The sequence below is a fragment of the Nyctibius grandis genome, chromosome 17, assembly GCF_013368605.1.
Source record: "Nyctibius grandis isolate bNycGra1 chromosome 17, bNycGra1.pri, whole genome shotgun sequence".
In the NCBI taxonomy this organism is placed as follows: Eukaryota; Metazoa; Chordata; class Aves; order Nyctibiiformes; family Nyctibiidae; genus Nyctibius; species Nyctibius grandis.
This window is the reverse complement of record NC_090674.1, coordinates 10,900,091-10,923,948: the sequence shown is the minus strand read 5'-3', so window position 1 is coordinate 10,923,948 and position 23,858 is coordinate 10,900,091. Positions and strand designations below refer to the sequence as shown.

Below are 23,858 nucleotides of genomic sequence, written 5' to 3'. Positions count from 1 at the left end.
TTTCTGGGATTTGCAGGGTTTTGGTAACAGTTTGCAGTATTTTGGCCCAAATTTGGAGGATTTGAGGCGCAAATTCTGGGATTTCAGGCTGAATTTGTGGGATTTGCAGGGTTTTGGTACCAATTTGCAGGATTTCAGTACCAATTTGCAGGATTTTTGTCCCTAATTGGCAGGATTTCAGGCCCGATTTGTGGGAATTATGCCAAATTTGTGGGATTTTGGGCCAAATTTGCAGGATTTCAGTCCCCATTCGCAGGGAAACAGCACAAAAGCAGCTTTAGGGGAGGAGAGGGTGAGCGCAGGGCTGGGATGGGGGCACAGGGGGTGTCCTCATTTCTGGATAACATCAGCTTTGGGCTCCTCCTGCAGCTCCCCATCTCCCTGCCTGGGTGCTCGGTGCCAGGATCAGCCCTGAGCAGTGCTTGGGCAGCCCCCCCCGAGCGAGGCGGGGGGCAGCTCGGGACCCCAACCCCATCCCTGGGTTGTACCCCACCATTGCCAGTGGGGACCGGCCATCTCCGTCCCCGCCAGCTCCCATCACTCCCTGTCCTTTGGGGTACCCCCACCCCAGTACCCAAATTGCTGCCCACCCCACTGCTGCCTCCTGCACCCCCAAACCTCCCCCCTCCACCCTTCTGCTGGGGCTTTTTGGGGATTGGGGGGGAACAAGCATCACCCCCACCCTGAGCCTGGGAACTGACCCCCAGACTTGAGCCTTGGTGGGGTGCAAGGCAGGGTATGGGGGGGTGTTTGGCACAAATTTTTGGCCTTTTGCACAAATTTAAGGGTGGTTTTATGTGTTTTTTTTGTTTTTCTTTCCCCTCCCTGTTTTGTGTTGGGTTTGAGCTCCAGTTTCACACCGAACTGGGTCCCTGCGGCCGCTGGGGCTGCAGCACTGGGGGACACGTCGTGGGCTGATGTGGGGAGAGGAGTAAAATAAAATAACATACAATAAAATAACCCTTTGTACGAGTCCTCCGGTGCGCGCTCTGTTTAATAAAGCCAGGACCGGTTTCTAACTTTCCATGCAGCTGCTGTGGTGCGTTGGGGCTGTGCCAGGGGGGTCCCGGGTGGGGATGGTTTGGGGGAGGCCCTAAATTAAGGTAGGGCACCCCCCCCGCCAAAGCAGGACCTCCCGAGTCCCCCCCATCCCTGCAGAGCCCCAGGGGACGTGGGGACGGTGGCACTGGTGTCCCCCTCCCTGAGCCTCCCTGAACCTCCCCCCCTCTCCCCATTCTTGCCCTGGGATGGAGGTGATTGATAGCAACGAGATTTGCTACAAAAGAGTTTATTTGCCAAAAAAAACCCCAAAAAAACCCCAAAAAACCCACAAAAAAATTGTTTGTATGTGTAAAGAGCAGGACCCCGGGATGGGGGGAGGCACTGATGGCTGGGGCAGGTGCCCCATGGGTGGGGACAGGGACAGTGGCACAACCCCCCTGGTGTGGGCAGAGGAGGCAGATGGCCATGGGGGACCAGGAGGCACTCGGGGACAGTGGGATGGACACAGGGACCCGCAGGACGGACACGGGGTACCCAGGGACAGTGGGATGGACATGGCGGGGAGGTCCCACAGGACGGATGTGGGGACCTGGGGACGGCAGGACGGACATGGGGTACCCAGAGATGGCAGGATGAACATGGGGGTCCCACAGGACGGACGTGGGGTACCTGGGGACTGCAGGATGGATGTGGGGACCCACAGGATGGACGTGGGGGTACATGGGGATGGCAGGATGGATGTGGGGCACCCAGTGCTGGTGGGATGGACACGGGGCGCTTTGGGGCACCCAGTGCCGGGACACCTGTGGGCTCAGGGCGCCCGCGCGAGGTCTAAATGCGGAGGCGCCCGTCCAGGACCCCCTCCCAGAGCGCGGGGCCGAGGGGCACGTAGGCTTTGGTGGCCTCGTCCAGCAGGAAGAGGGGGTCGGGGACGCGAGCCGGGTCGCAGCCCTCCTGCGCCAGCCGCACCTTCTGCTGCTTGAAGGTCTCCGTCATGGCCAGGCGCTCCTGGGCGGGCGGCGGGGCGTGTTGGGGACCCCCCCCGGTCACCCCCCATCACCCGTGTGCCCCCCAGCCCGTCCCGTTACCTGCAGGCGGAGGAAGCGTGGCCAGGCGTAGGGCGGCAGGAGCTGCTCCACGTGCTGGTAGAGCGCGGGGCCGTCCAGGCGGCAGCCGGGGCGCAGCACCAGCGCCGCCATCCCGGCACGACCCTCGTGGCCTGTGGGCAAGGGCAGAGCTGGGGGGGCACCTCCGGGCTTGGGGGGGACAATGACACCGTGGCAGGACTGGGGGCATCAGTACCTGGCACGGTGACGCCGTATACAGTGGCATCTTGCAGGGAGTCGTGGGCCACCAAGGCTTCGGCCACCTCCGTGGTGGCCACGTTCTCGCCTTTCCATCTGGGAAGGGGACATCAGGGGTGAGCAGGATGGGGCTGAGCCCCCCCCATAACATCTGATGGGCCTGAGCATCCCCTCGGCCGTGCAATGGGGCTGCTGCAGTGTCCCCGTGGCGGGGGGTGTCCCCCACGGGTGGGGGGGGCCTTTGGCACCTATAAGTGTCCCCGGTGCGGTCGCGGAAGCGGACGAACTGGGCCGCATCCTGCTCCATCAGGTCGCCGGTGCTGAAGTACGTGTCCCCCTCGGCGAAGACCCCCCGCAGCAGCTTCTGCTCCGACAGCTCCCGGCTGCCGGCGTAGCCCAGGAAGGGGGTCCGGGGGGTCACCGGCGCGATCAGCAGCCCCGTCTCGCCTGTGGGGATGGGGGTGCATGATGGGGGGGGCACCCATGGCGGCCCCCCACCCATCCCTGCCACTCACCCGTCCCCACGCGGATGCAGCGCCCGGCCGCGTCCCGCACTGGGGCTCCCTCCGCCACGTCGTACCGCACGATCTCGAAGGGCGAGATGAGCTGGGGAGAGGGGCCGGGTGGGCGTCAGTGTCCCGGCGGGGACGGGGTCAGGGTGGCTGGGTGGGTGAGGGCACCACAACCCCCCCTCCCCGCTCCCCCTCACCTTGTAGATGAAGCTGCTGCGCCCCACGGCCCCCGGCTCCCCCGTGTAGTTGAAGAGGGTGACGTTGCCCTCGGTCATGCCGTAGGTCTCCACGATGCGGATGGCCCCGAAGCGCTGCAGGAAGCTCCGCCAGACGTCGGGGCGCAGCCCGCTGCCCACCGCCAGCCGCAGCCCGTGGTCCCGCTCCCCGGGGCGCTGCGGGGCCGCGGCGGCAGGGTTGGGGGGGGTGCTCCTGGTGTGTGTCCCCCCCCACCTCAACCTGCACCACCCCCTGCCCTGACCTGGGGCTGGTTGACCAGGTAGCGGCAGAGCTCCCCGATGTACTGGAAGACGGTGACCCCCTCGGCGCGACAGTCATCCCAGAACTGGCTGGCTGAGAACTTCTCCTTCAGCACACAAGTGGCCCCTGCGGAAAGCCAGGATGGGGGGGTGGGTTGGATCAGCCCCCCCCAAAACGTCCCTGGGATCCCCACGGGGTCCCCGGCCCCGCTCACCGATGCCGATGCAGCCGACGATGCCCAGGAGGGAGCCGGCCATGTGGTAGAGGGGCAGCGCCAGGTACACGACGTCCTGGCTGGACGCTCCCACCAGCTCGTAGAAGCTCAGGCACATGATGGACTTGAGGTGGGAGACGCGGGCGGCTTTGGGGAGACCTGGAAGGGGAACGTGGTGTCGAGCCCCCTCCCCACTTGCGCCAGACACCCCATCCCGCCGCCCCGGCACCCACCGGTGGTGCCGGAGGTGAAGATGTAGAGGCAGGTGTCGTTCATGTCCTCGGGCTGCCAGACGTCCTCGGGCTCCAGCTCCTCAGAGGCCGCATCCAGCAGCTCCTGCAGGGCCAAGACGCCGGCGGGGTACGGCCCCGAGCCCAGCACCCACACCGCGATGCCGTCCTCCTGCAGGCTGGGCAGGATGGGCTCCACGGACCCAAACAGGTCTGGGAGAGGGGACAGGCTGGTGTGGGGGCAGGTCCTGGGCACGGCCCGTGGTCCCCCCTCAGCTCAGCCCAGGGTGGGGAGAGGATGGGGACCCATATCCTGTGGGTAGCTTCCACCTTCAGGGACGTCCCCAGCCCTTGGGGACACCCCCAGCCCTCGGGGACACCCCCAGCCAGGGCTGCCCCATTTCCACCCCAAGCCCTGGGTGACCCTGCAGGATCCGTGCGGGACACTTGGACAGGGGCACTTTGGGGGGGACCAAAACATGGTGCAAGTGGAGGGACCCGCGGGGGGCACCCACGTTCCCCCCCAGCCGCCCCAGACCCCCGAGCTGTCCGGATCCCCCGGTCCTGGAGCTGAGCCTGGCTGGGGACCCCCCGCACCCCTGTGCCCCAGAGCCCGTTGCCCGCGGTGGCCCCGGTCCCACCCCATCCCCGGTACCCAGGGCTGGGGACCACCCTCCTGCCCCCGGGCCTGACCAACCCCTCGGCCGGTGCCGTCCCCTTCCCCGGAGCCTTTATCCGCCCCAGTGCCCCGGATCCCGCCCTGTCCCCGGTACCCACGTACCCGGTATCCCCGGTACCAGCCCATCCCTTGACCCTTCACCATCCCTGGTACCCACCAGCCTGGTGCCCCCGTTACTACCCCATCCCCCGGTAACCCCCAACCTCTGGTACCCCCACCTCCGGCAGCCTTTGCCCCTCCCGGTGTCCCGGGTCCTGCCCCGTCCCCGGTACCCACGTACCCGGTATCCCCGGTACCAGCCCATCCCTTGACCCTTCCCCATCCCCGGTACCCACGGGCCTGCTGCCCCCTGCATCCCCCGGTACCCCCCCCCCCACCATCTCCCGCATCCTTTGCCCCCCCTCCCCGCGGTCCCGGCCCCCCCCGGTGCTCACCGTCCGCCACCAGCAGCCCCCGCGCCCCGCACCCGCGCAGGCAGTGCCGCAGCGCCGCGGGCCGCAGCGCCGTGCCCAGGAAGGCGGGTCGGGCCCCGAGCGCCGCCAGCCCCAACCAGCCCCACACGAACCGCGGCTCGTTGCCCACCAGCAGCCCCACGGTCACGCCGGGCCCCAGCGCCCCCCGCCCGCCGCCCAGCGCCCGCCCCCGCAGCGCGTTGGCCACGCGCGCCACGCGCCGCGCCGCCCCCGCGTACGGCTCCGCGCGGCTCCCCCCCGCCCCCGCCCCCGCCCCCGCCCCCGCCGCCGCCGCCGCGCGCAGGAACGGCCGCGCCGGCGCCTCCCGCGCCACGCGCAGGAACCGCGCGGCCAGGCTGCCCCCGCGCCCCCCGCCCCGCGCCCCCGCGCGCCGCCGGCACCGCGCCGCGCGCGCCGCGAACGCCACGTCGGCCCAAAGGTGCGGCCGGAGCAGCCGCTGCAGCAGCGCGAGCAGCGCCAGCGCCACCAGCGCCGCCACCGCCACCGCCATCGCCGCGCGCGGGGCCGGGCGGGGCGGGGCCGGCCACGCCCCCTCGGGGCCACGCCCACCGGGGCCACGCCCCCACGTGACACGATCGCGGGCGGGACAGGCCACGCCCACCAGAGGCCACGCCCCCTTGGTGCCACGCCCACGGGGAGGCCACGCCCCTCCGTGCCACACACCCCCCAGCCCTAGAGAAGAGGCGGCTCCGGGGACCCCCCCCAGCCCCTTCCCGTCCCCCCCAGCCCCAGCCCTGTCCCCCTCTCCACCCCCCCCCCATCACGTCCCCAGCCCTGTCCCCCCCCTCGCCAGGTGAAATCCCCCCCATGTCACCCCTGGCCCCACATCATGGCCCCCCCCCCCCCAGTTCACTCTGTCCCCAGCCCACTCACCCCCGACCCCTCTCCCATCCCCAGCTCCATCCCCCGCACCTTGGTCACCCCACCCTGTCCCTGTCCCCCCCCCTCCCTGCACCCTCCCCGTTCTGCTCCCACATTCCCACTGCAGCTCAGGGGTGGTGGCAGTGCCGCAGTCCCCTGGGAGCCACATGCCAGGGCAAGGGGGGGGACAATGGCCTCAGGGACGTCCCGGAGAGGTGGCACAAAGAGGTGGCGGTTTTGTACAAAACATTTGAGAGTTTTTTTTATTGTTGTTGTTTTTTTTTTTTTTAAAAACACTTAAAAACGCGCCCGGTTCTGGGGGGTGACACAGGAGAGCACTGTCCCCTTCTCACACGGGCAGGGGCCACCGAACCGAACCTGGTGCATCCCCCCCTCCCCGCGGCAGCTCCCCGGGGAGACGCGGCCCTGGGAGGGGGTCAGTGTCCCCTCGCCCCTGCGGGCAGGGACACAAGCTCCCCCCTCCCCAAAGCAGCCCGGAGCGACAAGCCAGTTCGCACTGTTTATTTACATTTCTTATACGAAAATAGGGGACGTGGGATATCACCTCACCCCCTCCCCGCGGTCCCCCTTCCCCTCCCTGTGGTGCGTGTCCCCTCTCTCGGGGACCCCTGTCCTTGCTGCCCCCGGAGCCACGGCCTGGGGGGGGGCACGCTCCACACCCTCCTTGGTAAAAAGGAGCTAAAAAAGTCCCATGTGGCTCCCGGAGGGGACCCGTGCTCCCCTTCCCCGCCTGGCAGCGGCTGTCGTGGGAGGGTGGCAGGGCCACCGGGCACCACGGGGTGGCCGGGGGAGAGGGCAGAGGCCTCAGTCACTGTCCGAGCCCACGGCGGAGGAGCCTTTTCTTTTCCGTTTGGTGGGTTTGGGCTTGGTGTCTTCTTCCTCCTGTGGTGGGAGAGGGGGAACGTGGGGGGGTCACTGCCATGGGGGGGGGGACCCCGCTGCTGCCTGCGGCTGTGGGGCGCTGGGGGGGACGGGGGGACGCGGGGACGCTTACCGAGGCGCTGCTGGAAGCCGACTCCTCCTCGTTGTTGGCCGGCTGGGCGGCGTTCTTGCGGCTGCGGGGGCTGGACAGGGTGGCTTTTCGGCGGCTCTTGGGGGGTTTGGTGGAGGAGTCTTCATACTCCTCTGCCAGGGAGAAGAGGTCGCTGAACCTGGAAGGAAGCAGGAGGTGGGTGGGTGGAGGGGGGGGTTAGGCGCTGTCGGGGCACCCACCCCGCGGTCCCGAGGGCACCCGGTGGGGAAGGACCGACTCACTTCATCTTGTGGGCTTCGTCGCAGCTGGCCTGGACGTGCTGCAGCGCCTGCAGGATCGGGGTTTGGCTGAAAACTGTCGAGAAAGCACCAGAAATAGGGGTCAGAGACCCCCAGGCAGGGGAACCCCCCCCCGCAGCCATTGGGGTTTTGGGTGCAGGCAGCATCCCCGAGCATCCCAGTCCCTGTGTGCGCCCCGGGGCACCCCGCGGCGATGGTACGTACAGTTCTGCTTGGTGTTGGTGAGGTTGAGGCGGAGGCTGTCCAGGTGCTCCAGGATCTGCTCCAGGGTGAGCTGGGCCAGTTTGCTGCTGGAGCTGCGCAGGCTGCGGGCGGAGGGGTGGCACCCGTCAGCGCGCACCCCGCTCCTCCTGCCCACCCCCAGCCGCCCCTCGCTTGTCTCCCCCTAAGGACAGGCTGCAGGAGCCGCCGCTTGTGGGGGGGACAGAGTGCCACGGCCCTGCAGCAGCACCCCAAGACCCCCAAGAAGACGTGGGGCACCCATAACCCTGCCCCAGCTCCCCGAGGCTGGAGCAGGGGGGGGCTGGGGAGCAGCGTGGGATCAATTTTGGGCTCTGGCACGTGCAGGATCCCCAGGGGCTGGGCTGCACGCGCTGTTCCAGCCCAGGGATTAAAGGGGATAAATCCTGCTCAGGGTGCTGGCTGCCTTCAACCCAGCAGCTCTGGGGGTGCCCCGTGCTGAGCCCTGGCGCAGGACAGCGCGGTGCTGGCAGCCGGGGCCTCATCTGGCCACTCGTTAATTAGCGGGAATTAGAGCTGGGCAGGGCTCGGGGCCCGGAACAGACACAGCACAAAGCACCGCGCTGGCCAGCTCTGAAAGGCCGTTAATTAACACAGAGGAAGAGATGAAGGCGCAGAGCAGGGGGAACCCAGAGGTGGCTGCGACACCGACGGGCCCAGCCGCTCTCCCAGTGCTGGGAGCACCAGCGAGACCCCAGCGCTGGCGAACGCCCCGTCTGAGCCGGGACCCAGCTCGGTGCCAGCTCCCTGGGTGCGGGGTGGGGGTCCCTGGGGACCCGCGGCCCTGGCTGCGGTGGCAGCGGTGCTGCTCTGCTTCCCCACGACACTAGGTGTCCTCCCCAGCCCAGCCAAGGGCTGCGGGCGCCCAGCCGGGAAGGGGCCTGGTGCAGCGGGCTGGGGGCCGCCAGAGCTGACCCACCTCCTCTCCCCCTCACCCAGACCCTGGAACCGAGGGTCTCTTGCTGGGTAAAAGGCTGGGAAATCAGCCCAGAGCTCCGGCCTCCCTGCGCAGGGACATCCTGGGGTTGGGGTGAGGTGCCCCACGTGCCACCCCGGCCAGGAGCTGGCACAGCGGGGCAGGACCAGCCCTGGCAACCCGTGCCGCTCTCCTTTCCTCTCCCACAGCCCGCGGGGGTGAGGTCCAGCTGCCTCCTCGGGCACCCAGAGCTCTGCCCACGCAGGATGGCCGGGCACAAGCCCTCGGCCCCTTCCCTCCCGAGGCAGGAGAGCAGGAACCTTGCCCTGGGGAGCTGGGATTTCGCCGCCGCAGGCTGCAGCTTGGCCCAGCTGCGTCCTTTATTCCCACCGCACTGACGGACCCCGACCCCATCCACCTCAGGAGCACATCTGGAAGGCTGTTTGCACCAAAAGATGCTCTGGAAACATCCAGGTGGGCACAGCGGGGCCGAACAGAGGCACCTCGGCTGCCTGGCCAGCGCAGGGAGTGGGGCACGAGGCAGAGTCCGACCCAGGGTGGCACCAGGGGAAGCCATGGGAGACGCTGCGCCCGCCCCGGCCCCTCACCTTTGGCGTTTTCGGGGCAGGCTGTTATTCTTGATGAGCAACGACTTGATGTGCTCGGCCAGGAGGTCGTCGTGTTTGATGCACCAGTGCCGCAGGATGCTGGTGGTGAACTGGTCGTCGGGGTGGCAGGGCCGGCTCAGCACCATCTTCACCATCTCCTCGCTGGGCCTGCAGCAAACGGGGAAGGACGAGCGGTTTGTACCCGGGTCAGCTGGGCTCCCCCCTGCACCCACTGCCACCCACAGGAGCCTGATGGGAGCTGCCGTGTGTGAGGGACCTGGCACAGGAGCCCCAGCACTCACAGCCTGCTTTCCAGTAAGTGATGGGCTGAAAGGTGCCACCACTGGGCTCTCGTCACATGTGTCCACCCTACTCTGTCCCCAGGGGCTCCAGGACACCAGAGCGAGCTGGGCAGTGCCAGCACGAGGGGCTCTCCCCACGCCTCGCTTGCCAAGCCGGAGTGGGTGGCATCCCCGTGTCCCCACCACACTGACGGTGCTCAAGAAAGCCACCAAGCCCACGGTGGCACTTACTTCTCTCGCCTCAGCTGCAGCAGCAGGCAGGACAACGCCTCGGGGTGCTCTGCAAAGGGAAGCACATCCTCAGCACAGGAGCCCCCAGCGCCGTGCCCCTCCCGCGCAGGGGACAGCTCACCTTTGTATTTGAGGTGCTGCAGGATGGGGATGATGGTCTCCAGGGGGATGCTGTGTGCCAGGAAGAGCTGCCACGTGCAGTACTGCTCAAAGGTCTCCCAGTCCAGGCTTTGAACTAGGGGCAAGCACAGGATGGTGAGGGGAGCCCAGAGGAATGGCAGGGACCTGCCACAGCCCCTCTGCCAGGTCTGGCTGCACCCAGGGACAGCGCTGCTCCTGCCCAGCATGACACCCACTGCTCCAGCCCAGAGCAGGGCACTGGAGAAGGGCACCATGCCCAAAACCCGTGTGTTGGGGTTCGCACTGTGTCAGGGCAGCTGGTGAGCAGCACGGGTGGTCCCACACATGCCAAAGCCCAGGCCCTGGCAGGTGGCACCGGGGTGGGCTCTGCCAGCTGACACACGGGTGGCAGGGCTGCAAAGTCGCTAAAGCAGCTGCTTGGGGCTCAGAGGAAGAGAATTAACGAGGCTCGCTAATTAATGGGCTACTCACTCAGGATGTTCAGCACCGAGTCCTTCCGAAACATGACGAGGTTGCCCATCATCACGTGGCACACCAGCTCCTGCAACTGGGAGGCAGAGAAAAGGGGGTCAGCAGGACACTGGGGCTCTGCAGCAGCCCTCTTACGCCAGGGGGACCAGCGGGCAGGTCCGGAGGGCAAGCAGGGAAGCTGTTGCTCTGCCAACATGAGCCACCTCTGCGAGAGCAGGGATGCAGCGGGGAGTCCCTGGCACCCCGCGGGCTGCAGGTGGCTCATAAATCAGCGCTGGGTTCAGCAGCTCCAGGGACCAGCAGAGGCAAAGATGTAACGAGAGGTTAATGGTTTCACACATCAACACCCAGGCCTGGGAGCGAGTGTCACGCAGGACAGACAGCAGATCCCCGCGGGCTGGGCCAGGGCGGGTGGGATGGCGTCGCCCTGTTCGGCTGCCGCGCGAGCGCGGGGACCTGCTCCTCGTGCCCCGGGCGCTCTCAGACCCCGGCTTTTGCCAAGATGCACAAAGCCCAGCTGGGGGCTGGCAGAGGGGAAAGCTCCGACAACCCCACACCTCTCTGCTTGCGGCCCCCGACCATCCCTGCTCTGCACGACGGGAGCTGACAGCACCCAGACACGCGGTGCTGCCTCCACTGACTCGCCCCCGTCATCCCTGGGAGAGGTGGAAGCGGAGGCAGGGGGACGGGGCGCACGGGGAGCCTGCCCGGGCTGCACCGGAGCTGGGGAGCACCGCAGCATGCCTTGGCTCTCGTCTGCCTTCCTCCCTCCTCCTCAGCCTCCGGGTCCGAGCCGCTGCAGCCTGCCCGGGCGCGGGGTGTCGGAGGCACACGGAGCCCGAGGGCTGGCTGAGCTGCCCGGGCTCTGCCCCCCAGCCCTGCTCGCAGACCCCGCGTGGGCTGGGCGAGGGGGCCAGGCAGCCAGAGCATCGCGGGGAAACAGCTGAAGAATAACAGGAAGGAACGGAGGAATTGGAGGAGGGAGGGGAGAGGAAACACCACGGGCCTCTGCTGGGAAAAACAAACCCTTCGCATTTCAGCGCGGGGCAGAGCCCCGGAGCAGAGGAGTGAGAGCGGGGCTGAGCCGGGGGGGGGGTCAGGGCATCATGACTCAAACCTTTCCTGTACCCAGCTTCGGCTCCAGCCTGCCAAGCAAAACTTGCTGGCGAGGCGTTCTGGCCCCCGCGCAGCTGGGAAAAGCACGGCTGGCCAGGAACGGGGTATAAATAGGGCGAGTTAAAGGGTTATCAGCAGATCACGCTCCAGACGAGCCCAGACAGCAGAAATACGCAGCACAGCATTCTTGCCCGTGCCCACCTCCCCGCCCTCCGCTGTCGCCGTGACTATTTTGGGGTTGCTCATGGCAACTAAGCGTGACCACGGGGAAAGGTTCCTTCCAGGAGGGTCTAAAGAGGGCTTGGCCTTCCGCTCGTTAGCCTGGCGATCTCCCACCAGGATGGGAATTGCTGGGCGCGATCTCAGACGTGCTGCCTGCGCCTTTCCTGCGCCCTCGATGCTGCCCATAGCTTTGCATCTCCCCAGCAGCACTAAGCACCTCCCTGCCAAGGGGCTTGTTATTAATAACTATTATTATTATCGATTGACTGGCCACGGCGGTGCTTTTTGCCAACGGCTGCAACTCAAGGGGGATCAGAGCAAAGTCAGGCAAAGCTCTCAGCACGCCAGGGAGATCCCTTGAAAGGAGCAGTTTGGATACAGCTTTCTGCCACTGCACACCGCAGCTCCTCGGAGGAAAGAGATACTCGGAGGTTTCGGCGCTCCTCTTGATGCCTCACTCAAGAATGGGGGCAAGGAGGACTGAACAGGCAGAGTATCCCCCACGGATGGGGCTGCTTCAGGTTTAAACCTCCTGGGAGCGGAGGAGACGAGTGCTGCCACGTCAGGGATGTGCTGCCTCCCCCCCAGCCGCCGGTCCCCCTCCTTACCTGGAATGAGTCTATGACAGCTACAATCATGTTCAGCAGCTCGCCGCTTCGGAGGGTCTCGTCTGGGAACTGGAAGAGCACAAAAGCAAGGCAGGGCTCAGGAAAGGACAGGAGGGAGAGGCCAGAACAGAGGGGTTAAACTTCCCCATTTTTCCCCTATCCTTGCTAGCTCTGCTGGCCATTCCAGGGCCTCGTGCGTTACGTAGCGCTGCGAGGAAATAAAAAAAACCACCAACACACAGGGCAAAAGGCCAGGAAAATTGGCAGCAGCAAGCTCTGGCTGCACCGTTTGGATCTGGCTGTCCAGACAGGCTGCTCTCGGGACATTCTGCCTGACTTGAGCTGGTCACTACGCCTACGAGGGCAGCAACACTCTGACCCCCCTTTTGTGGGGGAGGCTGTTAAACCCAAAGGGCCAGAGAGAGGATCCAGATGCTGCTCTGCACCAGGATCCCCCCCGGAGCACGCACCGTGCTGCTGCGTGGCAGGTTTTTCTCCCCTCCCCGGGCTGTTGCTGTGCCCCTTTCCCCACAGAAGCCCCCGGGAAGCACTTGTGGGGCTGGACAGCCTCAAGGCCCAGCAGATGTTCCTGCTGAACCAGCCAGAAAGGAGGGAGGAGCGGGGCCAGCTCATTCCTCCCAGGGAATGAGAAAGTACACGCAGAACCGTGACCCCTCCGTCTACTCGGAGCGCACGATGTTACCCTCCCTCTCTCCAACCCCCAGCCCCGCTCCCTGAAGCGGGGCGAGCGCTGGATGCTTGTTGGAAGCAGCCTCCACCCTGCAACCCTTTCAAATAAAAAGCTGCAGCCTGCACAGGGCTGCAGGAGAGCTCGACAGCATCCCGGCAGCAGGAAGGTAACAGCAGCTCTGCCCAAGACCCAGGCAGGCGACGTGAACGGGACCGAGCTGTGACCTGTCTGGTGCAGCTGCCTGGCTCCCCCGTTCCAAACGTGCTCTCTGCTCAGTCCAGCTGGCTCCACCCCAGCACCGAGTGCTGAAAGCAATAAAACCTTTCATCAAACCCAAGGGTTCAGGGCAGGCAGAACTCGTTCTGAGCGCTGCTTCCCCCAGACTCGAAGCCTTCACCTGCTGCTCTCCAGAAGAAAAGCAGCAGAGAGCAAAAACCTCTTTAACCAGAGAGCATAGACAATGCTGTGCTGGGAGCCAAGCACGTGCACGAGATGAACCCGGGACAGCAAGGTTAGTACCTCGCCATCCACAGAGCACATCAGGCTTTAACGGGGCTGTTACCAGCTGAACATCCCCCTCGACGGCAGCACACTGAGCTGGGCTGGGGGGTGGATGGAGACTGTGTTGTGCTCAGCCTGGCTTAACTTTTTCTAGGCTTTATGGCTTCTCTGCTGCGGTGTCTGAAGCTCAAAAGCAAACCAGCCCAGGCAGGAAGGTGAGGAGATGCTCTGTGCGCCCGAACTGGGGTTCCTGGTGCCTGGCGGGGGCCGTACCTCTGTGTAAATGGAGGGGGTGAGGTAGCAGAGCAGCCGGACATCGTCTTCCTGGCAGGCCTTCATGTCCATCATCAGACACGTGTGCAGGTCCCCCAGCTGCGTGGCCTGGGCGAAGGACTCGTACAGGTTCATCTTCCCCGCCGCAGCTTTGCTAGAAGGAGACATGCCCGGGTGAGCGAGGAGCCTGCCAGCCCCGCGCCGCAGCCAGGGCCGGGGGGGTGGTGGCCTGACACCGAGCTGTCTCCTGGAGGCAGCGTGAGCCAAGTCAAAGCCTGGATGCTTCCCCACAATCCCCGCTGGCCTACCTGGCTTTTAAATAGTACAGGAGGTGGTAGCCGATCTTGGGTTGCTTCTGATAGAGCTCCGAGAGGAGATCCAGCAGCAGTGAGAAACCGCTATTGTCCTCCTGCATCTGGCAGAGGTTCCTTGGGGAGCACAGGACAGGGAGACAGCTGTGTTACACGGTATATCACGCGTGAGCTTCTCTGCTAACGACGAGGACCAGCAGCTTGCAGGGAAACCCAGCTCCCAGTACCAGGAGGTCCTGGCCACCCGCTGGACACAGGGGCCACCTCTCCCACCCCTGCCACAGAGGACAGCGGGACCTGCAGCAACAAAGGGGTCAGGACCCAGCAAACTTCAGTCACCCAGGGATCCCAGGCTTCCACAAACACCAAATGAGCTGTGATTTTCTTATATTTTAAGTCTTTCTACCAAACAAAACACAACATAGAACGAAGCAATAAACTTATGATTCTGGGATCAGCCCTGGGGCGAGCAGGGGGGTGGCAGAATTAGCCCTAGGGTTCACCCATGGTGGTGGTCAGGAAGCAAACAAGAAAGCCCTAACTTGGTTATTCAAAAATTTCAGAGCAGACATACCTAAATATTAGGTAGAGAGGCTTCCCCACCGACTCCTCCAGAGACCTGCGGGACAGAAACACAAGTCAGAGCTCTACGTGCACTGAGCTTCTGTGTTTTCCCAGCGATGGCAGGGAAAAAGCCTGGACCTTGCTCGCTGCGGTCCTCGGCCATCAAGGGTTAGCCCTGGCTCATGAGGAGACAGGAATGTTCCTGCTAACAGAACCCACCAGCTCTGAGTCCAACAAAATCCCAGAGGAAGAGCGTACGGTGCTGGTTTGTGTGAGCACCACAGGGACAGATGGAGTATTTAGGACCCTGTGTGCTCTGGTCAGTCAGAAGCTACCAGAGCATCACCCAAACTGAGCTCTGACACAAGGACCTGCTGCAGGAGGTTCTCCCTGCACTTGTGGGGAGGAGGAAGACGGTCTCTTTCGAGCCCTGGATATGACAAGTGTTGACCAGCTCCACGCTGACCGCTTGTGAACCCTGAATTGTTTCCTAGGGGAAGCTGCTGGCTTCAGCACAGCCTTTGGAAAACGGTGACTGTCTTACTGGGAAAAGTCCCAGTGAGAAAGGATGAGACACAAAAAAAAATAGATCCTTACTCCTCTGTGATTTCTTCTGGCAAAACCTCACCACGGAAGTGAGCCTTAAATAGCTCCTGGAGGCAGGATGCGAGCACTGATAACTGCTCCGAGTCGAAGTCCTCCTGGTGGAGAGAAAGGAAGGAATGAGAGGAGAAAGCCCAAGGTCAGACCCTGCCTGCCCAGCACAGGTAGGGCTGGAAGGAGGCAGCAGAGTCACCGCTGCGGGGAACGGACCCCAGGCTGCTCAGGAGCCGTTTTGCTGCTGCATTGCAGCACCAGGAGCTGGTCATCAGCAAGACAAGCCCCTAATTGATGTCCAGCTCTGAAGCACTTGACAATCACTGTGGTCCTCTTAGCCTCTAATGGACAGTAATTCACTGAGCTCAGCTCTCCCTCTGCAAAGGACTAACAGGGCCAGAAGGCACTTGGCAACAAGGATTTCACCCTGACAAGCCCTTTCCCCGTGCTCCCACAGAGGGGGAAGCAGCTCTCATGTGCTAAAAGGCCACCTGACTCCAAAGGGAGCTAATTAGAGGCAGGGGATGCAACCTCCCTTGAACCCTCAGCTCCTGGAAAACATCTGCAGCTCCTCGGCTGGGCAGGGCTTGCTGGGGCCTCTCCTGAGCACAGAGCCCAGGGCCAAAAGCAAGCGAGCATCCCAGATGCACAGCACACGCAGAAGCCCCCAGACAGCAACTCCTGGGGACATTTAGGCATGGGGTGTAAGGAAACAGAGCATGGATGGAGCAATCTCCCCCTGCCAGACCCTTCCAGCCAGCAGCAGCTTGGGGTCGTGTTCAACAGCCACGGCTACGGCTGCAGAGTGACACTTTGAATTCATTTAGGATTCGAGTGTCCTCAGGCTTCTGTGTCCCTCAGCTCTCGGGGCAGAGCCCAGCCCACGCCACCCGAGCTGCTCTGGTTTTACAGTCAGGCAGCAGCGCTGCTCCCAGTCTGTCCAGTTACCTCCAGGACTTGATCCACGATTTCCTGCATGACCTCACACTGAGCTTCCGTATCGCTGGAGCACAAAAACAAGAGGAAATCCAAGTTACATGGGAAGATACCGAGAGCAGGGACAAGGGGGCTTTGTGCTGAGCTGGCTCTGCTCGGGAGCCCCCCAGGATCCCAGAGGGGGGGAGGCTCTGCTTTGCACTGGTGCCAGGCTTAGAGGAGGGCACGGCTCAGAAGCCCACGCTGCACAGACCCAGCCCCATAAGAACACGCTGCACTGCTGCAGCACCCACTTACAAAAGTGCCCGAGGTTGCCTGCAGCAAGACAAATAAATTAAACGACTAAAAGCAGAAGATTAAATGCACTTAAAGACATAAATTACGTTAAATCAGTCTCCTATGCCAAGGTCTGCAAAGCAATAGCTTTTTTTTAACCTTCTTTAGATAGAGTTAATCTCAAGGCCAGTGAAAATCAAGAGTGGAGGTGGGAAGTCCAGAGAACATGCAGAGACAGGTACATCTCTGTCCACAGGGAATGTGTCCCATGCAGAGATGTCCTGACACCCCCAGGCAGCAACAGCCCCAAAGGCCTACGCAGCCTCCTCTCGTCAACCCAACAGCGGAGGAGGAGGAAACTCGGAGCCTTTTGCCTTCCTGTCACTGATTCAGAGACATGCTGTAGGTGCCAGCAAACTGCTGTTGTGTCCTGGTCTGAGCTGGCTCCAAGGACAAATTACAAGGCTCTTAACCCAGCACCTTTCAAAACCACCTGGACATCTCCTGCAGACACCGTGCAGGAGGACGTCTCCGTGTTAAAAGGAGACAAGCCACAAGGTTGCATTAGCTCTGCGAGAAGGGCTCTGGAGCAAGCAGCACTGCACAACAGGACCAAAAGCTCTTGTGTGTCGTTGCCCTGAAGAGATCAACACGAAACGTAACATGACCAAACGATACCAACCTGCCCTTCTGCAGCTGCAGGACTTTATCCTTCAGGGACTCATCCAGCTGGTCCAGGAACGGCGTGATATCAACAGGCTCCTCCACAATGGTTTCTTTGATCGGGTGAAACCTGAACTCCCTCTTCTTCCCTGCAACAAAGCAAGCAACAGTGGAACAGTCTATTTTCCCAAGCAGCTACGTCTAAGAAGTCCTGGAGGCAATCTCTGTCCTAGCAGCGGGAGTGGTGCGGGGCTGCAGCGGCAGGTGCTACCCCAGGACAAGCAGCGTGCCCCCAGCACGCCCTCCAGCCTCAGATCTTTCCTTCACCCTTTAGAGACGTGCCCAGGTGACAGCGAGCAGGAGGGTGGGATGGGATCCAAACGCAGGGGGTGTTCAGGATTGTGGTTCCTGTTCAGTCCAGTTTCCAAACCTGATGCTCTGCCTGTCCTTCAATGTGCTCAACAAACGTCGTTAGCTCGCAAGTCTCTCTCCACCCGAGGCGCAAACGTTTGTGTTCAAGACTCTGGGACTGAGATACCCCAACTGCTTTTCCACACCCTCATCTTCCAGGCTCATTCCAGGCCACAAAAAATGAACTGCAGCAGAGTCCACAAGTGCCAGGGCCAAGGCAGAAGCACTCGCAAAGAAGCTACCGCTAAGGGACGGGACAAGGTGGCTGATCCTCCTTACAAAAGGCCTCTCTGCACATGGCTTTCAAGCCCACGTCCCTCTCGGGGGCCCCAGGCAGCTGGCAGGACTCAGTGGGACTATTGAAGACAGTGCTACAGCACAGTGTCACACCCAATCCCCCACCCTGGGCCTGTGGCCCCTCCCCACCGCAGGGGTAGCCCCCCCGGCACGGCAGGAAGCCCACGAGAGCCCCACCACCAAGGCCAGGAACTGCTTGAGATGCCTGTAGCTCCAGAGAGCAAGCAGAGGGGATTCTGGCCTTGTGCAGGCTTGTCAGCCCCACGGCTTTGAGAGGATGTGTAATGAAAACCGTGTGGGCTGAGCAATTAGAGGCCTGAGCCTCATTAGCAGCTGCCTGAGAACAGAGACACCCTGTTCCCAAACAAACCATCCAGGACAGCATCTGCCACAGGGATTCCCAACCATGCAGCACAGCGGGACTGGAGACTAGTCAGACATCTAGAGAGGACACATGGGTGGACAAAGTGCTGCGTTCAAAGGGTCTAAGCTCTAGGGAATAACCAGGCAAGGAGGTGAAGCCCAGCAGCCTTTCCCTTTTATAGAATCATAGAATTGTTAAGGTTGGAAAAGACCTAAAAGATCAAGTCCAACCATCAACCCAACACCACCATGCCTGCTAAACCATGTCCTGAAGCGCCACATCTAGATGTTTTTTGAACACCTCCAGGGATGGTGACTCCACCACCTCCCTGGGCAGCCTGTTCCAATGCCTAAAGACTCTTTCAGTGAAGAAACTCTTCCTAAGATCCAGCCTGAACCTCCCCAAAGCACAGATCTGTATCAGACCCACTGAGTCCTGGCTGTCGGGGAAGCAGCAGAGCATTGGCCTCAACACCCTCTCACAGAAGGAAACCTGGATCTCAAGAAGGGGGTCTGCCTCGAGCGCAGCAATTCCTGCTGCTGGTGGGAAAGGGGCTTTGAGGGAACTGTGCTTACAGATGGTTGTCTGGGGATCCTCCACCACGAGGGGAAGGTGCCCGTGAGAGAGCGGGGAAGCACCGTCCGGCGCAGAGAGACGTTCATACCGCGGCGATGGCGAGCACCGGCGCCCAGCCGACCCCCCTCCTCACCTTTGCTGTTCAAGTCGTCTTCGTCGTCACTGAACGCGGCCTCGGCGTTGTCGTAGCAACTGTCATCCTTTTCTGACATGTGATTGTCCATCTCTATGGAAACGGGCTCCTCGATTTTGACTGCAAGAACGAACGCAAAGGGGTCAGCGCAGAACGCCGGGTTACGGCGGCTCCTCGCAGAGGAGCAGGGCAGGCTCTGCCTACGGGGCACTTCTACCCAGAAAAGGCTCCAGCAAGGAGGTAAAAGTGCTTTGAAAAGGGAAGAGAGAGTCTGGGCAAGCGATGGGCCCTGGAAACTCAAGGGCACTCCCAGCGACTCCATGTAACCCTCCCTACCCAGTGCCAAGTGTGGCAGGACCGGGGCGTTCTCCACCGAAGCTGCCCAGCATCCTTCGTGCTTCATCCCTCACCCAGGCCAAGGGCAGAGCCTGAGTCCCCCGAGCAGAGTTGGGCTTTGCCAGCTCTGAAAGGCCGAGCAGCTCGGGGCAGCGGGGTTTATGAGTTAGGGGGGTCCCTTCCTGATGCAACAGGACGAACAGGCTTACAGGCACGGTCCTTGGGCAGGTCTGGCAAAGCAGCAGCACTCTCCTGTTAAACACAGGTTAGAAATGCTTGCTCTTTGTTTAACCTAATTATGGTAATCAATTAGCCTACAGAGAAGAAAGGCTAAGTAGCCCCTACGGAGCAGAGAGAGAAAGGTGTGTTGTGCAAGATGTACAGCAGGGCTGAGATGGAGGGAGACCACAACCCTCATAAACACGAGCACCCAGAGCCCTCCTCCCCCCAGGGTCCCGCTCCGACCGGCTTCTATTGCTGCAGGAGAGCTGAGGAAAGGTCTCTGGGAAGGCAGCACCCACCACAGCCTCCCCCACCACCCACCCCGCTCCCTACCTTCGATGGGGGGCGAGGGCGAGCTGCAGAACTCCGGGAATTTCTCCCTCAACATGGCGCGGAGCTCTTTGTCCAGCTTGGGGTTGTCAAAGAGAGGGGCCAGATGTCTGTGTGGGGGGGTATGAAGGGAAAGGGATGAGGAAGAGCCGTGCCCTGCTGCACAGCTTCACCTTGGTGGGCATCCAAAGGGATCTCCTCCCTTACAGCAGGGCTTTGGTTTGCGTTACGGACCACAAGCTATGAGCTCCCACCTCCCTTCCTGCAGCTCAGCTGGGGTTCCCTCACTTTGCCACCAACGGGACCTGAGTCACCAGAAGGCACGTGGGAAGGGGAGAAGAGGTCTCACCTCCTGGGAGGGGAACGTGGCTGCTGCAGGAGCTGCCTGCAGGCTGGAGCACCATGAGCAAGGCCGCTCCGTTCAGCTTGGGGACCAGAATGGGCTGGGGACGTTTCTGTTCATCTGAAGTGGAGTGGCTGTAGCTTTCTTAGCCCACCCATGCCCTTGCTTCAAGGAACAGCCCTCAGGACGAGCCTCAGCACCATAAAGACACAACTATGGCTTCTTCCATGGTTCATACACAACACAAATGCCCTCAGAGGTCGTTTTGGCCAGGCTGGTGAGACCCAGGAAAACTGGTGCACAGCAGCTGTATAAATGTAATGAAATTCGGGGCTGTCTTACGCAAGGACTCGCTTCTCCACGATGTGGGTGAGGGAGTTGAACACGCCTTGCCGGACGTGAGCCTCCAGCGGCGGGTAGAAGTTGGGAATGATCTGAAAACAGGACGACCGTGTTAGTGCCATGAACCCTTCTGCCTAGCAGCAGGACACAGCCAGCACTAGCTAAGGCCATCGGCCAGCTTCTTGGGTCACCCTCAAATCAAGCACCACATCCCAGCTGCTCTTGCCCCAGAGGGGCAGCAGGAGAGCTCGCCGAGTGCAGCATCTCCAGGACGGCGGACAGAAGGGGGACCAACCCGTGCCTCTGGCTTTGCTACCCCCGAGGGCCAGCCAGTGCGTCTCCCAGGGATGAGAAAAACACACAGACGCTGCCTCATGAGCTGGGAGAAGCCCTTGGGGGCTTGCCAGGGCCATGCCCCAAGCAGCAGTGACTGCTGCAGGAGTGGGGAGATATGAGCAGGGTATCCTAACCAACACTCAGCTCTGTCCACACACAGTCCTTCGCTTTTGGAGGGAGTGAGAGGACTCCTCCCTGAAATCTGGGTCATCCCAGGAACCTTCCACCCAGTTCTTCTGCCAAAGCCAGCAGCTGCTTTTGGACTGGGGCAGCCCAGGGAAGGGAGCACACAGAGCGTGCTGGGCGTGAGGCAGGAACGTGACGCAACTCGCAGCGCTTCCAGCGCTCATGCCACGGAAAGACCCCGCTTCCAAGAACCACCCTCAGGCCTCCCCGGGCCCCAATTACTGGAACCAGCAGCTCTTGGAACCGCTTCCCCTGGGATGGAGGGGCAGGACCAGCTCTGCTCCCTGCCCAAGGACGGGTGTCCTTTGAAAGGGAGATGATGGGTCTCACTTGTCCCCTGCTGCACTGAGATTCTGTTTGCCCTCAGGGGACGACACTGGGCCAAGCATTAGGTATCAAAGGGAACAACTCAGAAGCCTTTTTCCTACTAATGCTCCTAATTCTGGAAGGATTTATTTGCAGAGCAAATAAATTCTCTTGCAGACAAGAGAAGTCTTGTGCCTTCCCACAGCGGCATTCCCATTAATGAATGACACATGGGCCCAATGCTCCCACCTCCAGGAACAGCCCTGGATTTCCTAAGAGACCTCGAGGACTCACCAAAGCCTCTGGAGGTTGGTTTTAAGAGGCAAATAATGAGGCTGAGCGTCCGCAGCGGTGTGCCTGGCTGTGCTGCTGGCAGATCAGCAAGGGGGAAATCTCTCCTTAATTTAGCACAGGTAAGGGGAGGTTACAGGGGCTGCCAGCAGATACCGAGCTACTCTGCAGGCTGTTTCACAATCAAGAGGCTCAGGGCAGAACAGACCAGATGATGCACTGAGGAATGTGGAAAAAAAAGGAGGAGTAACAGCTTGTTTTGGTTTGTTTGGGGGTTTTTTGGCTCTAAAGAGCGGGCAGTGAGATGACACTATTTTGCTGCTCCAGTATCACTGGCTCTAGGGATTCAAGAAATTCCCTTCCTGTGGGATAGAGAGAGGCAACGGGCCTTTGCCCCGAAACAATCCAGTCAGCACAGAGCAAGGGGCGGCCCGCAGGGAGCAGGCTGTGCTGCTCACCACTTGACTGCTCCCAGCTTCTGTCTTGGCAGAAGAGAAAGAAAAGCACTGCCCTACACCAACGTGCTGGGGAGTGCCCAGAGGAGAGCACGGCCAGGGGCCCGACTGCAGTCCCCAAGGGAGCACCCCCGGGCCAGCACAATTCCACTGCTCTGCACCACAGAGAAGCCTCCGAGGCTGACACGGTGACCAGCTCTCTTTGGAGGGTGACCTCCACACAGCTGGCGGGTGTAAGCAGAGCAGAGCGCAGCTCTTTCCCTCTACACTGTCCTCTGCTGACATTCCTGAGGAGTTTCTCTGTCCCACTGGTGGCAGAGGGACCCCAGCAGCCCTCATCACTCAACCTTTATCATGCAACTCATCTGGCGAGCCAGGTGATTCCCTGGCGAGCGAGGGGCTGCTCACCCGGCACATGAAATCCAGCAGCGTGGCGGTGATGGCAGGGTGAGGCTTCATGGAGTGATGCATCACCAGAATGGCAGGCTCTGGAAGGAGAGAGCAGGGAGCCCTGTGCTGAGAGCCCCAGAGATGCCCCCTGTGCCCCTCCCGTTCCTGCAGACCCAAGCCTTCTGCCCCTGGGGTGCAGAGGGAACCCCCTTCTCTTGGCTTGTGCACACCCTTGCCCTCACCCAGCTCCTAAATAACACTTAGGCTTCAAACAACATCCAGAACCAACTTCCCTGAAGGCAGGAGCTCCCAGCAATGCCCCCGGCTGTATCAGTCCTTGCTCGTGTGCCCTGAGCCCTGGGACAGCCCCGCAGTCCCACAGGGAGGGACACTCTGGGGACAGCCACTGGCCTCAGGGAAGATGCTTGCTGCTACCACGGAGAGGAAAGCCACGATTAAAAGTGGCTCCATCAAAGCAGCTCTCCTGCATGCCAGCAAATCCCAGGAGCTCAGGGGAGGGGAGGGAACTGACACCTTTTGGAGATGAATCTGTTGGGCTTTCCCCACCAGATCCCCCTACCCCTACCAGCTCTGGAAGGCACTAACCCCTTCTTCGACCCTTGCCCATGCAAAGGCTCCCCATGGAGTACCTATATTCATGATGCTGTCCTTCTCGGGGTTGAAGAAGAGCCAGTCATAGAATAGGGCCAGTTTGGCATTTGAAGCAGCAACGTTGGACTAGAGAAGAAAAAAAAAGATACAAATTGTCTGATGAATACAGTGCTGAGCCCCAATCCCCTCTGCACACCCTGCTGCTGCGAGGCAGGGGCTGGCGGTGCTCTTCCCACCAGCAGGATAGGGCAGAGCTCGTGAAACCCCCCCGGGTACCTGCTGCTGCCACGCAGGAGTGAGTTTTCAGAGAGGGTGGAAAATCCTTGAGCAAACTGGCCTGCTTTGACAGCAGCTCCAGCCAGGGCAGGACGCAGAGTGGCAGTGGCCAAGGCGGCCCCAAGACCAGGAGACACAAGCCACGTGCTCTGCAAAGCGCAGCCTGGCTACAACCCTGAATCGAGTATAACTGGGCCCCATGTGTCCCTTGGCGTTATCTGCTACAGGTTCATGGGCAAAGCAACAGCTTCTGCTCTGTTTGACCAGTGCTGCAGACCGCAGTCCTGGGTGGGACAAGGGACGACAGAGAGTGGAAGCCAAGGAGGCTGTACCGAGGCACCTCGTTGCAGGCGCTCTCATGCCCCGCTGGGCCAGGAGAGGCCCCACGCCTTGTAGACAGGCCATAAAGTAGAAACAAAGGGCGTGACAAGCTGAAAGTGAGAAGTTGAGGTTTATGCTGGGAAAGCAGATCCCAAAGGATCCAACCTGCAGCAGAGCCAGGACTAAAATCCAGAGCAGACCAGAGGCTGATGTCCTAACCACTGCTCTGCAACTCTCTCCTCCACCCAGTAAATACCTAACCCCAACCTCCCCAGCAGCTTCCAGCATCAGCAGGGAAGAGATCCCAGGCGATTACGTGACTCGTTTGCGGGTCTGGCCCTCACAACTCACCGTGCAGGTGGTGAGCAGCCACCCGATGATGGCCCAGCGCGGGAGGATGTCGGAGCTGAGCACCTCGTTGGAGGGGTGGACCACGCCGCAGATGTAGCGGATGAGGTCGCAGCGCAGGGACTGGCTGTCTGGGGTGGACAGGTACTGCCGCTGAAACCAGTCCTGGTACCGCTTCTGCTGGCCGAACCGGACCTGGAGGGAAAGGGAAAGGTGCAGGTTTTGCTGAAGGCTCGGGGAAAGGCTGCTGGAACCACGCTCTGCCATCCTC

At 61.9% G+C, this 23,858-nt stretch overlaps 2 protein-coding genes across 3 annotated transcripts in view; both read right to left on the bottom strand.

Moving 5' to 3' along the window:
- Positions 1-1,272: 1,272 nt before the first annotated feature.
- SLC27A3 (solute carrier family 27 member 3) lies at positions 1,273-5,381 on the bottom strand. Its single transcript, XM_068415150.1, has 10 exons — positions 4,853-5,381; positions 3,743-3,952; positions 3,510-3,668; positions 3,297-3,421; positions 3,016-3,210; positions 2,822-2,912; positions 2,555-2,753; positions 2,305-2,402; positions 2,091-2,221; positions 1,273-2,010 (listed from the first exon to the last, which is right to left on the bottom strand). Exons 1-10 carry the CDS (start codon positions 5,379-5,381, stop codon positions 1,834-1,836), a joined length of 1,914 nt encoding a protein of 637 aa, XP_068271251.1. The 3' UTR covers positions 1,273-1,833.
- Positions 5,382-6,043: 662 nt separating this feature from the next.
- Positions 6,044-23,858, bottom strand: part of INTS3 (integrator complex subunit 3) — a 38,045-nt gene continuing 20,230 nt past the window's right edge. The window contains exons 10-30 of one of the 2 annotated variants that reach the window (XM_068414408.1): positions 23,591-23,782; positions 22,681-22,768; positions 22,049-22,128; positions 20,067-20,158; positions 19,385-19,491; positions 18,494-18,613; positions 16,732-16,861; positions 15,786-15,840; positions 14,838-14,941; positions 14,251-14,295; positions 13,674-13,793; positions 13,366-13,519; positions 11,901-11,969; positions 9,955-10,030; positions 9,464-9,577; positions 9,343-9,391; positions 8,810-8,977; positions 7,250-7,350; positions 7,028-7,100; positions 6,768-6,924; positions 6,044-6,655 (exon numbers count right to left, since the gene is read on the bottom strand). In XM_068414408.1, coding sequence (XP_068270509.1) covers positions 6,578-6,655; positions 6,768-6,924; positions 7,028-7,100; positions 7,250-7,350; positions 8,810-8,977; positions 9,343-9,391; positions 9,464-9,577; positions 9,955-10,030; positions 11,901-11,969; positions 13,366-13,519; positions 13,674-13,793; positions 14,251-14,295; positions 14,838-14,941; positions 15,786-15,840; positions 16,732-16,861; positions 18,494-18,613; positions 19,385-19,491; positions 20,067-20,158; positions 22,049-22,128; positions 22,681-22,768; positions 23,591-23,782 — 2,172 coding nt within the window. In that variant the 3' untranslated portion in view covers positions 6,044-6,577. Of the gene's footprint in view, positions 6,656-6,767; positions 6,925-7,027; positions 7,101-7,249; positions 7,351-8,809; positions 8,978-9,342; positions 9,578-9,954; positions 10,031-11,900; positions 11,970-13,365; positions 13,520-13,673; positions 13,794-14,250; positions 14,296-14,837; positions 14,942-15,785; positions 15,841-16,731; positions 16,862-18,493; positions 18,614-19,384; positions 19,492-20,066; positions 20,159-22,048; positions 22,129-22,680; positions 22,769-23,590; positions 23,783-23,858 lie in introns of both variants that reach the window. The other variant, XM_068414407.1, reaches the window with a different exon arrangement.